Source organism: Taeniopygia guttata, chromosome 4 (genome assembly GCF_048771995.1).
Source record: "Taeniopygia guttata chromosome 4, bTaeGut7.mat, whole genome shotgun sequence".
Lineage (NCBI taxonomy): Eukaryota > Metazoa > Chordata > Aves > Passeriformes > Estrildidae > Taeniopygia > Taeniopygia guttata.
In genome coordinates, this window is record NC_133028.1 from 43,051,826 (window position 1) to 43,068,074 (window position 16,249).

Consider the following 16,249-nt stretch of genomic DNA (forward strand, 5'->3'; position numbering starts at 1 on the left):
TGTAGAGAAAGTTTTATCTTCTTCATATGATAAACGGCATTTTTGACCATCTATTTACTTAGCACCTTCTGAGATACTGAAAGTCAGTCTGCGTGGTGGACCCCATGTGAAAGTTGCCTAAAATGTCTGAAAAAACCCATCCAAAAGAAACAGGTGAAATCATTATTAGGCAACATAATGCATATTGTTTTCTTTGCTAATGCAAAAGAATAAACCACCAGAGCTGATTATTCTTCTGTAGGCTTTCTCCTTTTTATTTTCAAGATGTGCTTTTGCAAAACTGAATCTCCCTCTTGCGAGGAGCACCAAGTGGAATATGATGGTGATAACCTGTCAGAAAGGCAAGCTGGAAATAAAAAATGTTCTTGAACAGGAAAAATCTTTTCTGAAAAGTCTATTATCAAATACTGGAATTCATTCTCAAACATCTTACTTATGCTTCCGGTAATTTTGATGGCTCACCCACCTAGCACAGCAATAAAAGATGGTATCCATTATTTTTTCAATGATCCTTGCAACTGGTTTTCTTGGGGGCAGCAGGGGAGATTGCTCCTCCTGGGGCGTGGGGAGGCAGTGAGGGTGAGGCTGGTGATTCGGCAGCATGCAGGGTGGTTCTGGCTCAGTGCTTGTCTGCTGAAATGCCATGGAGTGTCCCATGTGAGACATAGGCAAGAAAACACAGCTACAAGGCAAGCTCTTCTGGTTGTGTTGTAGCTGTTCCCATAAAAACAAGCCTTAGCTTTCCTGTGTAAGCACTAATGAAGGAGAACACAAGATCCTCAGTGGCTGTTTTTAGGTAAAGCCATAAGGGTATTTTAAAAGTATAAATAACTAAAACCACAACAAAAGTATATGGACCATAAGCTTTAGCGAATCCTGTTGGGTTTGGGGTGTTTTGTTTTAAGTAGGTAGACTGATACAATAAATGGTTAAATAACTGTATTATAATACAACATTTAAAAAGATTAAATCAGTTGTGTAAGAAAGATGCCAACTTTTAAACTGCATCTTAAGCATGAAACTTTAAAAAAAGGAAGCAAATGGTAATACTAAATTCAAAATGTAATACAAGTCATTTATGTATTTTGCAGCTCACAGTTGTAAACAGCAGTAAACATTCTTCAGCTGGCTAAACTGTTGTGGTGTATCGCATCTCAGGAAAAAAAATAAGAAAATGAACAAAAACTCAGAAGTTGCATTTGGCGCACGTATGTCTCATTTAGTCCAAAAGTCTGTGGTTAAAGATTACCCAAATATGTAGAAAGTAATCCCTATTTGTCTGCCTAGATGAATATGGCTTTCATTGGTTTCCATCTCTGGTAATTTTTGCAGTCTGGCTTCCCCTTTTAGCAGCTGCCCTGCTCATTATTTGGTTTTGATCATATCTAATTGCGGGTGACATTCGAGACTGGGGTGTAGTGTTTTTCATCCTTGCCCTTCTTGGAAAAATGCTGGTTAATCTGTCACTCAGTTTTACTGCAGTTTTATAAATGTGTTCAATGTACAGCTTTAAAAGTATATACAAAAGGAAAGATACAGTATTTTTTTTTTTTATTTTAGGCCCTGAAATAAATATGATTTATAATGCAGACAGGCTACCTAAAATGTAACCATTTCAATGGGAGACTAAGCAATGAACCTGAACAAAAAGAATCCAGGGCTTTGGTTTAGTTCCTTCCCTCCTCTCCTGGGAGGACAGAGAGAGAGCAGTTTAGTGAATAAACCAACACAAAATAAATTAACACAGTTCTGCACACTTTTGTACAATTTTGAAATTAAAAGAACGTAATTCAAATAGATTTTGGACCCCAAAAGAGCAATAATATATACATGCACTCTATAAAATAGGTATCAAATATTGTTGAATTCAGAAAATAAAATGCTGCTGTAAGTCATTTTATGAGTGTCAAATTTTGAAATTTGGTATAAAAGTAGAAGGTAAAAATGTGTTAATTTTACAGAAGTACACATAAGTAAGGTTGATTGTGTAACTAAATCCGTGTTGTTACTCTTTTTCCCTCACCTTGCAGATGAAGAGAAAGTTGGACCATGGCTCCGAGGTCCGTTCTTTCTCTCTGGGAAAGAAACCCTGCAAAGTCTCAGAATACACAAGGTAATTAAATGCAATGACAGATCACTGGATCCTGACTCCTGCATATATCCTGTCTTTCCAATTGCTGAGCTTGATTAATTAAGCTCCTCTTAATGTTAAAACACTATAAAGCAAAGAAGAGGTGGTATCAGCATTTGTATATTGCTTTGCTAATTTAAATTACGTGAACTGAAGATGAGTTTTAATGAAGTAGCCAGACTTGCATTTCTTCAGTTGAGGTTTGTGTTTCATTCTAAATATAGCATGCCCATTTACTTAAGAGACTTTTTGAGGGCTGGAGCATTCTTGGGAATAAAGTCAATCAGATTTTAAAAAGGGACATAACGATAAACCCTAAGACTATTAAAATTGTGATCAAATGTATCACTTTGCTATGGTAACAGGAGTGAGAGAATGGAAATTCATGTAGGCAGAGCAGACCATCTGATCTTAACAGGCACACACACAGAGTACTTGCTATCTGCAATGTGAAAGTATTAGGGGTTCTGTTCTGCTTCCTTGCTACTCCTGTGTGGTGCAAGGAAGAACAAATAGCTGCTGCTGTTCCCCTCAGGTGCTTAGTGGGGTAAAGCACCCCTAACCATGAGCAGCAGCAGCGGAGCGGGGCTGTGGTTGCACGCATTACAACTGTGTTCTTACTATGTCGTTGCCATAACAATTGTGCTTGGAAGTTACACTGCTTCCCATCCTGTTTGGATTTACACTATTTTGTGTTTTTTCCCCACTATAAGCATCATCCCTCCCATGGGCCTCCCAAGGCTCTCTGGAAATAGCAGTTCTTTTGAACTCACTATAGTAGTGTTCAGTCACTGATGGCTCTTTAAGTAGTTTATATTTTATTTCTCTTCCTTTAAGAGGTTTATCAGGTGATGAGTGAAAAGTTAGGCAGCAGGTCCTAGGGTTGCTTTTCAGATGTGTAAATGCTGCAGCAGAGTAAAGGAGGTGATGTGCTGTTGCTGAGAGGCACTTGTTGCAGCTTCCACATCCTCCCAAGCCTGCAGGTGGTGTCTTCTGATTTCTGAGTCTGTCTAATGGAAGGACTCTCTTGTTGGACACCGTTTTTTCAGGTGACACAGGGGGAGTTCTCTGCACTCCCAGAAGAATAAACAGTTCAGCAGCAAAGAAAGCACGCTTTTTTGTCAAGTGTGCCTGTCGGGTTCAGAGGAACTGCTGGACTTGTCCAGCTTCCACAGAGACCTGACTTCTTGTTTCAGGGTGATGAAAACATAGTGGGAAAATGGAGCACTAACAAGTATTTTGTGCTTTAATCTGAGGTGAAAGGAAAGAAGCTTTTAGATCCTGTTTTGAATAACTGTTTTTGACTAAGAACCAGTTTACAGCAGAAGAAAGTAAAGTGTAACAGTTCTACTAGGGCAAGTTCAAGGCTACGTACTGCTCAGAGCCAAGAAAAGCTAATGTCAAGTGCCTTATTTTGGACCTTGAATGATAGGCCTTGTGCTGAATCTCTATGCAGGTGATTAGAATGACTAAGCTATAAAATCACATTTTTATTTTAAAAAATACTTTTAACTGTCATTACTTGGATTTTGAGTAGTTATTGGCATAAAAGAATACTTAAATAACATTTGATCCTCCTCCCTTAAACTCTATGATTTGGTTTTATCTGAGTAATATGTAGGCAAATGATGCAGTTCTTGTGTCTGCTTGTTTCCATTTTCCCTAGGATCAGGGATTCTAAAATTGACCAGCTGATGAACTTTGTTTGCATATAACAGGTAAAGTCAGTAAACAAATGCCATTAGGAGGATCCTTCATCTATGAAACAGTATTTTCATACCAGCTTCTGTTTCTGTCATTACTCAGCAAAATGAACAGTTAAAAATAGGCCTGCTCAAACCAGTCTTTACTTTTTTTGACCAGTTTGGGTAAATGTTAGGACATGCTATGATTGTCCTTCAGAATAAGGAAAAGTCGAGTGAAATATTTGTAGAGCATAATGAGGTAAATATTAAAATGAACTTGCCTTGCATCATTTAAAGCTATTCCTGTAGCCACTGAAAAAATTAGTAAATCTTCTAAGCTCAAGCTTACTAAAAAGCTGCGTTTATCCTACAAAAAAGCAGAGGGATTTTTGGAGTCTCACACTACATTTAAAGTGTTCATGCTTGTTCAAATACTACTGGGGTTCTGTATTTCCTGCTAGGGAATAAGCTTTGATATTCTGTGAATGAAGTACTTTACATTATTATAAAAAGCAAAACAAAACCAAACCCCTCCCCCCCCCCCAAAAAAAAAACCCTAAACCTAAAAGTGAAAAAACAACCAACCAAACAAAAAAAAACCCAAGCCAGAAAACAGTCAGCTGTATTTTTTTAGACTCTCCCAACAGTAGCTTAATCCCAGCTCGTTTAAAAGCTCCATTCCATATGAATGAGCTGGTTTTTAACATGTCAGAGTGAAAAAAATCAAACTGATTCAGAGAGCACCTTTGGCTCCTTTTCCCTTTTCATGTCACACACCCCCCCATTTAATTCCTGTGTCATTCCATCAACACACAAACTTTAAAAGACCATATAGAGTATTTCAAAGCCCAATTCCAGACCACTAAGACACTAGAACTGCTTGATATTACTAGCTCTTTGTCAACAAAATATATTAAAACCTAAAAATATATTTTTTTTCCTTTCTGTTTGGAGATGAAGCAGCACTAGCACATTTTACATACAGGTGAAACTCTGAGATCTGGCTTCCTGCATCCCCCATCAGAAGGCAGCAGTGTAGCCCAGAAGGAAAGGAAATACTCTGGCAAGGAAAGGAATATGTAAACCTGTATCTTTACACAACTTGCTGGGCAATTAGAAGAGTGATAATTTTTCAGCCTTGAAATGTGAGTTGGAGGGCTGGCACTGCAGTGGTAGAAGCAGGCAGATTTATCCAAGTGAGGGGCTGACCTCTTGAGTGACCAGCAGAACAATTCTTCATGTTAATGCTTTTGTGTGAAGCTAAAGAGTTTAAGTAATAGTTGCAAATTATGTACTAAAATTTTTTTGTTCTTGTGTGAATTTTCCTTGATGTTTTACCTATGGCTGTCACTTTCCATTTGTGTGGCAGTACCACGGGGCTGGTGCCATGTTCCGCCACGCCGACGACGTTTGGGGACCTGCGGGCAGCCAATGGCCAGGGACAGCAACGGCGCCGCATTACATCCGTGCAGCCACCCTCCGGCCTCCAGGAATGGCTGAAAATGTTCCAGGTAACTATGCTTGCAGAAATAAGCATCTGAAGCAGCTCTGCCTCCATGGTTTATGGAAGGGAGCGATTCAGTAGAGTTGGTCCTCATTATACATCCCGGAGTGTCTCTGCCGCTGTTTTCATGTTCTCTACAATAACAAATGGGCATCAACTTTAAGGAATACTTGTTCCCTGTTTCAGCAAAAAATAACAGCTTTAACTGCTTTCTTAATAATGTAATCCTTTATGTTTAATGTTTTCACATCTTCTTCAAAGTCTGTCCAATGTGTGAGGGCTACCTGCATGGCCTCAAGCCATTTTTGCTTGAGACTAGTAAGCTTTAGTGCATGGTTTGCTTCAGTGCAGTTATATCTCTAGATTTGTCACAAGTCTGGTGTCTTCTAAGAATAGAAAGAAAAGTTTATCAAAAATAGATTAAAAGGAAACTCAAATGTGTATTTTTACTGATCTCCGTGTACTGAACGTGTCAGCCAGCACATGTGTACACAGCTGAAGGGAGGGAGGGAAAGAAGAGATTTTTCATATCTTTTAAAGTGCCTTCAGCAATGCCTAAAAATTACTTATCTGGGCAAAAGAAAAGATGTGAAGGACAATGCTATGGACCACTTGCACAGGCTGAAATTGAAATCTGCCTGGGCACCAGTCAGGGAGCACCTGAGACAATTTTGTGTATGTTAATACAAGCAAAGTCTGGGACAAGCTTCTGCTTCTGGTCCACAACCTATACCACGGAGATCTTAACATTTTGCTCTGTATTTTTAAGAAGCAGGGATGAGTCTTAGTCATTGATTTGAAAAATGGAAATATTATGTCTTCTTATCTTGATTAATAAACTGTTCCTTCTAAAAGCATTTTGAAAAGGAGCAACTAACAAATACAGGCATTGCTTCAATTACTGTAACAGGCAAAGATAAAAGAACAATATTGTAGATACAGGTATCTATCATACAATTTTGCAGGCACAAGTGTTCTTTGGCTTGATTCATGCTGCCACATAATACCATTGATCTCAATCACTGTCAGTTCTGAACATTAAAATAATAATGTAGAACCTTTTTCCTCTTTATTTTTATACATTTATGATCTGCTTAAACCAGTGGAAGCTTGAAATTAAGATTCTTGTACACATCATTCAATTTCTTAAAAATATTCACATTTAATTACTGTGGTGTATCTTTTTTGAGACTGTTCATAGAAATATGTCTTTTTAACCCCTAAGAATCATATTTGAATGGTACTACTTATATTTCTATGGTAGTGTAATACTACATTGTATTTTAACATTTTGTGATGTTAAAAATTTGTACTAACAAAAGCTATTTTGTTACTGACAATATGTAACCTACTTTTATGTAAGATTGATAGTTAGTGATAGTTACATATTTCTGAAAAAGACTATGAAAAGCTGAAGTGTTTGAGAGTGGTGCAGACACCCATGACAGTAAGAGCAATGCTATTGGCTGTTTGGTTAGGATATAGTCTATAAGCCCATGAAAATTTTGCCTATGTAGACAAATGTGTACAGTATGTAATGTAGAAAACATATTTTAATACGTATGTATTTAGATAGTTTCAACTGGTCAAAATACTTAGTTATTGCCGAAGTGCTGATCTATACTATTGAGAGAGAAAGGGAGGCCTCTTCTCTCCTAACTGGAGATCATTGAGCAGCACATATTGATCACGTCTGTCACTGGTAGTTTTTATTATAGTCACAAAAGGGAGTCCCTTACTTTTGAAGGAAAGCTTTCAGAGTCATGTAGCTCTGTCTCAGTGTTACATCTGCTTGCCTCCTCATCTTCTATGTGCTTATTTTTCACGTGAGTTTCATGAAAGGGGCCAAGTCTTAAACAGCCAAATGATAAAAGTACATTCATAGGGGAGATAGCTCTGCCCAAAGGGCAGGATTAAATGGCACATGCAGCATCATTCTTGCAATACAAAGTTTTTCCTGCAGAGAAACAGGAATGAGAGAGCTTTCTTTGTGTACTGTGTACTTGTTAGTCCAGCTTAATAGCTCTCTCATTTTATATGAAAATATATTTCCAATTAATTTTAAAGCTAAATTTCTAGAGGCATTTTAGGGGGACATATGTACTGTTTCAGGTAGAACTGTTCTTTGGCATACAAGCTGGCAGTGACCAGTGATAGTCAGCTATTTTGAGGACTCTCACCTGTATGTTGGCCTTCAGTCCTTCTCCTGTATTTTCTTTTCAGATAAAATCAAGACCACTCTGCAAATATTAAGAAAACTTAAGATGGTCTATAAGGGTTTTTAAATTTACTTTTGATACATACTTCCTGTTGTTATGTTTTATAGTTGATCTAAGCCTTTTATTTTTAAAGAACAAAATAATGCAGAAGGGAGAAACAATTGTGTAGTTACACTTTCCCCTTAAAAATAAAGTTGTACATGTATTTCAGTGAAGTCTGGAGAGAAGAATAGAAAGGAATTTTATTAGATTCAAACCAGTTAATTTCTTAAAGGCCTATTTATTTTTTCTGGTTTGCAGTGGCTCTTGACTTCAGGTCTTTTTAAAATCCACTCTAAGAGCTTTTAAAACCCAGTGCCCAAGTGTGTCTTTACAAAATTCCTTCCTTTATGAGAAGTTTTAAGTCACCAAATTGCTTGCCATAAAGAGAAAAAGTCAGCTAGATGCTAAGTTCAGTCAGAGTTGGTATTTGCTTTAAAATTACTAAGCTCTCCATTCTTTCTGCTTCATATACCTAGGTTGTTGAGTTTTTTTATCTAAGTAATTTATTAAAAACTGGCATTTTCATGGAAAATTGATTTTGAAAAGTTGTTCCATACACACCAATATAGGCAATCACTTTGAACAACTAGTGAATGCTATCATTTTACCTACAACTGGAAGCATTCTTTTTCACAACAATTTCGATAGTGTCCAAAATGCTTTTGCCATATCTAGCTGGCAAGAGCAGTGTTCTTTTTTTTTTTTTTTTTACATAAATAGTTAGCTTAGTCACCTAAATTCAAATTGTTTACCATTCTCCCTTCCAGAGATGCTCAGGAATGAATACGTGTGCAAGTCCACCTCTTATCTGAAGCAGGCATAAAGATTGTCCCATAACCAGCATTGCAGCATTTTCTGCTCTATGTCCTGTGCTGGGACTAGGTCAAGGGTTGGAGTTTCTGTGCAGCCCGTACATGCAGCTCTGGAGAGATCTGCACTGCAGCTCCATGCCCCTCTTGGCTGCATCACCATTACTGCTTTGTTTCAGAGGAGTCCTGCAGACTTACAGCAGGTCTCCTGCCTGTCCCTTTGGTTTGGCTCTCATGGCAGTTTTGTTACATACAACTTCAGCTGCTTTCAGGAGAAGCTCTACATTGTCCAACCTCTAGCAGGGATGTAGGGTCTGAGCCAGTCACAGCTCCAATGGACAAAGTCCACCACATGATGTGCTGCAAATGTTTGGCCCAGGGGACCAGACTGGGGTCTGAGACTCTGATATGGGTTAATGAGGGGACTTCAGCACCAGCTGTTCCTGAATCCCTCCTGGTGTGACAAACTACTTGCTGTACAGCTCTACAGCTGTAGATGGTGTTTCTTTCAGTGCTTATATGCTATTTTTATCCAGACTGAGATACCCTTGAGGTGGGGGATGGCAGGGTTTTGGATAACAGATCCAAGAGCTGGACAGAAGCAGGCTCCAAGAAGAGCCCTTCTGCAGGTCTCAGTAATGACAGACCTCCATTAACAGAATTTAGTAATGGAGAGCAGCACCCTGAAGTTAAACTCTTTAAAATAGATTGTCCTTAATATACCTATTATAACAAAAGGATATAATTGCTACAAGATGTAATTGTACAAATTGAAGGTAGCAGATGAGAGCTAAGCAATAGAAGAGTGCAGGTCATGGAAGAGGAGAGGTGCAGAAACAGATTATTATAAAAAAAACGAGGTGCAGGTCAGAGAAGGTATGAGGTGGAAGTTGTAGAAGCAGCAAAGATGTTGTTTGTATTGATTGTAAAAAAGGGAAGACAGAAGACATTTACCCAGAGTAGGGAAGGGGGAAAAGAAGGGATGTATTTCAGTTAGGTAGTGCCATCGTTACAGCAGCTGCTCTACTGGATGAGGAAATGGTGAACAGCCAAAAGGCTTTGGCTGAAAAATCAACACCTTCCTCAGGAAATGGGAGCAAAGAGGGGTGTTTCTTTAGGATTCTGAAATCATTCAAAGAGCAGTATCAGTGGGCTGGCTTCCCAAGGGCTAAGGGTGAATGAATCCTGGAGTTATCTTTTCTAAGGGAACCTCTGCCCATAATAAAAGCTTTAGTAATAATTTTACATTAAAATGAAACTTCAGATTTGAAGACAAGGAAAGCAAAGGGAGACAATTAAGCAAAAGTAATTTGAAGATAAAGTATATTCTTTACAAGGATATTCAATTTGAAAGGCAATTGCCTGGTAGAAACCCAAGGTGTCTGGTCACGATGCCACCAGTCTCAAAGTCTGTGGTCATCTACAAGGTTTGAAACTTTGCCAACTGTTTGGCATACAGTTACTTTTTCTTTCCCTTTTGCAACAAGGGAATGTTGCAACAGGGAAAGAAAAAGTTGTTTCTCATCAAGGCCACAGTTACTCCTTATCCTTTCAGCCTAGTGAGCTATATGCAGTTTTCTTGCAAACAGATCAAGCTACGGGGCCCAGAAACAGAATTTACAAATCTTGTCTTCATTAATGCAAACAGTTGTGCTCATCTGGCAAGGCTTCCTCCCAGTTTTCCATGCCAGACATTTCCCTCAGAGACCCCTTACCAAATGTAGCTGGAGATTTGTTTGCTTAAGTGAAAGACTGAGGGGACAATGTCCTAGAGACAACATTTTGTAGCAGTTGATTGCTTAAGAAGATCTGTAGGAAGCTGCCTGTACCCATCCCCTAATGATGACAGACAGATAAAAGAGGGTTCTGCTTTTAGTCATTAGCAACTCTTTCCCATTCTTGAATCTTTTCCCTTTTCTGTCCAGATCTGTATTAAGTTTTAAAAACCAAGTTTAAGAGAGTTACAGTATAAGATAGCATACAGTGACATTATTAATCAATAACATGTTGGTAACTGCTAGCAACATTTGCCACAGCAGCAAACAACACTCTTCAGGCAGAGTTGTTCTAATTTAGTAAATGTAGTTGCTTATAAATTAAGAGTAGACTGACCTTGGAAATTTATATTATAAGGAAGTAGCACAAGGATTGCTTCCCCTCTTTTTAATTTTCCTAAATTCAAACATGGCTGACAGATGACATTAAAGACTGCAAACATTTGTACCTAACACCAGCTAAGCTGTGGGTTAATGAAACAAACAGCAGTTGGAAAGTTGGTGAGATAAACAGTTCTTCAGTGCATGATTTATGGAGAACTGCTCTGTGTTGCAAATGTTTCTATTGAAAGAAATTTATATTAAAAGCTGTTTACAACAGCACTGGTGCAACTTTGGATGAGACAGTTTTGTTTCTTTTTGATATTCTGAGGTATTAGGTATGGGACATAGAAACCCTCATGTCCCGTGGTGACACTGAATTCACACAGGTGATGGGGAATGTTTTCTTGCCAGCTTAAACCATGTTACCAATTGCCCGCAGTGTGTGGAAAGGCTCTGGTCAGGAACCTCTTGCTCCATTAGGGTAGGCTGTGCAGTACCTGGCACACATTTGCTGCAGGGTAGGGGCATGGCAGTGGGCTGGGGCAGGTGCTGTGCACAGCTGCTCCTACACAGTCCCAGAGAGTGGAGCCACCTCCACTGCCCTGAGGGACTCGGGTCACCTGAAGGTCCCCTGAAGGTCCCCATGGCCATCGTCTGGGTAAATGATACTTCTACTGACATTTCAAGTATTTTGATGTTTTAATTAGGGAGAAATGATGCAATACTGTGATCTTTCTATGTTGAGTAAAGCTGGGTATTTATCTGCTTTCCATTCACTTTCAGAAATTCCACCTTCTTCTTCACTTGCCTTATTGTTCTGGCAGAAACTGCACAGTACACTAACATTGCAGTATTGTGGAGACCAGAGAGAATTGTCAGAGTCAAATCCAGGGAACAGAGATTTAGAGCATGAGTAGTAAGGGTCCTGAGATCCATGGCAGACTAATACAGAAATCTAAATTGTAAGGTATCTTGCCCTCTTTTTTGAAATTTGAGTTAGCCTCTTACGGTAACTGTAATATCATTTGTATGTGCTAATTTACTTGTAAATGTCACTCTAGAAGACATTTGAGAATAGGAATGTGAATCTGCTCTCAAAAAGTGTGATGTCTCATTTTCTCTCTAAGGCTTTATTTGTGCTCTAATTCTGTTGCTAAATCAGCTAGCACTAGCTGTTAGGGGTTTTTTTTGTAATTTTTTTCTTTAAATTGTTTTCGCATAACGAATCAAAGCTCTTTGATAAGCACAAATGAGTTTAAGACATGATTTTTAGATCCTCAGTATATTATGTTACTATTTTTTTTCAAAGAAATGATGCTCCTAGTCTGCTATGCTCACAATTGAGTGCCTTATTAAAATCTTCAAATTTTATAGCACCCATTAGTAAAAATGTGAAGTAAGAAAATTACCAATCAAAATTCTCTGTTTATTCAAGTGTAAGTTGATACTTACAAAATATGCATTGGTTTACAGCCAGGATTCTGAAATTACAACATTGTCACTTAGGGACACACTGTAGTAACAAGCAGAGAGTAAGCTAATGCACTTTTCAAGAAAGTTTTTTACTTTCCTTTCCTCTTACTTCAAGATTTTGGTCTACCAAATGAAACATGAAGGTTAAAAGCTATCATCTCACTTGAATGCACAACAGAGAAAGGGAGTTCATTCTATTGCAACCCCTCTGTTGTCTGTAGCATGTGTGTAGATTTCATCAGCTTCAAAAGAAGCTTAATTAATTCAATTATTATTACTAAATATTATTATCTATTTAATTGCCAATCTGTATGTGTGTGTATAACAAACCCTTTCTTAGCTTATGAATTAGTGTAGTAATTTTGAATATTTTGTGTTGATTAACTCCTCATTTTTGTGTCATTAGCATGAGCATTTATCTCCTGGCTTTTTATATGCTTGTATATAGTTTGATGAGGAAACTTAATTTGCCTTACTGGCACAGCAGTGGCACTTACTGATATAAACCAAACCAGTTTGTAAAGCTAAGCTCACTGTTTCTTTCCTTTTCCCTTGCAGAGCTGGAGTGGACCAGAGAAGTTACTTGCTTTAGATGAACTCATTGATAGTTGTGAACCAACACAAGTAAAACACATGATGCAAGTGATAGAGCCCCAGTTTCAAAGAGACTTCATTTCCTTGCTCCCAAAAGAGGTGAGAATTATGGGGTAATATTGCATTATGAAGTGCATTGGCTGCCATCTTTTAAAAAACTTCTGTGCTCATTTTGCCAACGTAATGATGTAAACTTATGTTAAAGGTTCACGGTTTGGAACACTGCCATAACATGAACACTGTAATTTCAGGTTGACATATCTCGTCTCTTGATAGCATTTAGATACTTGGAAATACAGATGACCCCTTAAAACAAAATTCCAATAGCTCTAAAAATATCTCTATATTTTAATTGGGCCAATTGTGCTTTTTTGGGGGGGGAACTGATTCTGTTAGGGCACACACACACAAAGATTTCCTCTGGATGTAAGACCTCTCTGCACATTATTCTGTGAATGTAAGCATTATTTTGTTAATGTTATTTTTGAATTTATTTTAGACGAATGGAACCCTAAAATCTCTACCAAATAAACCAAAAGTAAACCCAGATAAGCACTTCTTACTAAGGATCAAGCCAAACTGTAATTAAGCAGGCACCTTACAGTAAATCCTTCTCTGAAAATCAGATCATGTTATATCCAGTTAAAGAGAAACTGAGATTTAGATTTCGATGTTTGTCACTAAGTACTGTCCACACAAGAGTAATTTGTGATGTCATCACAACTAAACATGAGGGTGGTTATGCAAGGTTATATACCCAGTTTGCTGCAGTTATTGAAAAAATGTATTTTAGTTGACTTATAAATAGTACTTCTTACCTTGATTGATTTTTAGGGAGTTAAGTCTCAATTCCTATCACTTTGCAAAGCAAGTTCTTCTAAGTTATTCTGATGTTTGTATTTGGTTGCTGTGTTTGACATGGTTGTAGTACTTGAAAACTGTTTTGTGTCTCTGTTCTTTGACACTCTTTTCTGGCATATATCCTGTTTTTGAATACTTGCATGTACAAACCCCTTCTTTCCTATACTATACTGTCATACCTTCCCTTGCTGGCTGGCATTTGTAAGGGTTGGAATCAATTTATGCAGCAAGTGTTAACTTAGTACACAGGACATGAGATTAGAATTTAGAGAAGTAATTCCTGCAGCAGCCTTCTCAGGGAGTGGAAAGGATGCTGGGGGAGGAGAAGAGCTCAGCAGCACCTCTGCATGGTTGCCATATTTGTAGAGAAGCTGTCCAAAACATCAGAGGCAGAAGAAGGCAACAAGACTTTATATTTTGAAGAGACAGAAGATACTTTGCCACTTCTGCATTTATTCAGTCTGGAAATTTAACAGAGAATTGATAACATTAACTTAGAGATCAGTTCTCTTTGCATGATTTTGTGGCAGTACTTACTGAAGTACAACAAGTGATCTTGTAGTTACACTGTAACTAAAGATCCTGTTATAATTTCAGTTTTCACAATTTCTTCACAGAAGAAATACAGTACTTAGCAGTAAAATTTACTTAAGTTTCTTCACTCCTCTGTAAACTACTTATGTTTAATTTGTTTATTTCTGGTGAGATTCCTGCCTCTTGAAACCAGAATATTGTAATTTGTAGCTTCATGACAGGCTGACTTCATCAGTGAAGATGGCTTGAATAATTTTTGCTTCCTAACCCCGAGTCACTGTCACCAAAATTAACTGAGTTTTAAAAGACTGTGGAGCTGACTCCACCATCTCTGCTGTTCCCTCACCCAGATCTCCTCAGTAGGGCTGTCCCCAGCTGCTGAGTGCTGGCTGCAGTGGGGGGTGATGCTCTGAGCTGTGGGGGCACGAACGTGTTGCTGGGGTCAGTAATTCCATGAAGAAGCTCCCCTAGCAAAGGCAGCATCCTGTGCAAACACACTCCCCTGGGTTGTCGCTCCACATTAACATCTGTGCTTATCTCCAGTGCTGTTGGATGCACTGGTTTTGTTACCAAACCAGAACAGGAAGATGATGTAGACAGGAGGGCTTTGCTTCAAAACCATTGTCTGCAAAGCAGAGACAGTAACTTAAATGCCAAATAACCATGCAAATGTGTATTTTCCTCCTGAGAAAACAGCAGTCAAACTGTTAATATGAAATAAATACTCTTGTTTTGTTGCTGAGACTTTAGAAATAATTATTCAATCTACTTATTTATGAAAATCAGGTTGAGAAACCAATAGATAAAGAGTTCTGCTGAAATCAGTCATAGAAATGTTGTTGGTTCTGTGTGTCTAAGTGAAGAAAAAGGCAAGGGACTACTTACTATTTGGTGTTATTAACACTTCAACAGAGAGTAGTCCTAAATCCAGCTCAGTCAAAGGTCAGATCTTTGCTACCTGAAATTTTCTTATAACTAGATCATGAGCTGAGACAAAAGGGTGTCATCTTTTATCCACTGCTAATCCTAAAGGCAGCTGTAGGCTGTGTTGACCATTGATGACTATTTAAATAAATGTAGTCTAAAATAAATGTTACCCATTTTTAACCTGGTTTAGAATCGGTTGGCTCATAGGTTTAATTAACATCAGCTTAGCAAATGTCTGTGTCTGTATAGATAGTAATTTTTAAGTAATACTTAAACAAACTGCTGTCAACTGAGAAACATTCAGCAAAAAATGGAAAGGGGCCGTGGCACGTTTGAGTTTTGTCACATGCAGGTCTATGAATGTGTGTTAGGAAACAACACTTTTTCAGTAATTTCACATGCCAGGAATGAAGACAGAATGTCTAAAAGGACAAGTACAGTTGTTGCTCCTTTAATAGAGAGCCTTACACCAGATCCCAAATGCTGACTCCCTGAGTAAGGAGAGAAGAAGGTTCTTCAGGTTTGTGGCTTGGGGTGCCTACGGAATCTAACACACCATTTAAGGCACAGGTCCCTCTACTGTGAAGTGCTGTGTGCTCCCCATGGGCTGCAAGTTATGACTTGCAAACAAGGTGTGTAAGCAACCAAAATGCAAGTAGTTGTGTCATGCTGAATCTTTATTTCTTGCTCAGTCACTGGCTTGTCTAGATTACTAAATGTTTCTCACAAAATAAAGTAAAAATTCTTCTGAAGTCAACAGCTTGCAGTTATGACTTCCTTAGTAACTTTCAGTCTTTGCTGCTTTCTGTTTCTATCTATCTATCCCATCATAACTTCAGCTAAAAATTAAATTCAAAGTCCTAAACAAAATACATGGCAAGCAGAAGTAAAAGTGGGTGATTTGATTTCCTTGACAGCTTTTGCATCCTCTTAATTACAGACAAAGTCTCCATTGTGAGCATGATAGTAGTTCTCTGCATTAATGTTTATCAATATTGTTCTTTCTGCAGAGTTTTTAGGGACTCTGCGTTTCCTGTGACTTTCCTGCACACTTATTTTCCATGACTAAGGAGTTGCATTGTTGCTGTCAAGTCAAAAAACTGTACTTGGTCATCACACCCTTAATGATACTCTTTGTGTTTTGGATTGTGATTTATATGCCTCTGTTTAAGGCTTCATGGAGATGTGGAGATTTTGGGGGCTTTATTGTGGTCGCTATATGGCTTAGCTCAGTCCAAGAAGGTCTGAATTTTTCCCAATAAACTCCAGGTTTGTCATGTGGAACAACTCATCTTCCACTTACTTTCTGGTGCCTAGTGGTTTTGGTAACAAACTGTACTAAAGTTACATGTCTTAATCCAACTGCATCCC

General features: G+C 38.3%; 1 protein-coding gene across 3 annotated transcripts in view; it reads left to right on the forward strand.

Moving 5' to 3' along the window:
* FBXW7 (F-box and WD repeat domain containing 7) overlaps positions 1-16,249 on the forward strand; it is a 175,361-nt gene that overhangs the window by 142,719 nt on the left and 16,393 nt on the right. For all 3 annotated transcript variants that reach the window (XM_030271517.4, XM_072928473.1, XM_030271518.4), the window contains 3 exons: positions 2,031-2,113; positions 5,186-5,327; positions 12,521-12,655. In XM_030271517.4, coding sequence (XP_030127377.1) covers positions 2,031-2,113; positions 5,186-5,327; positions 12,521-12,655 — 360 coding nt within the window. The remainder of the gene's footprint in view (positions 1-2,030; positions 2,114-5,185; positions 5,328-12,520; positions 12,656-16,249) is intronic.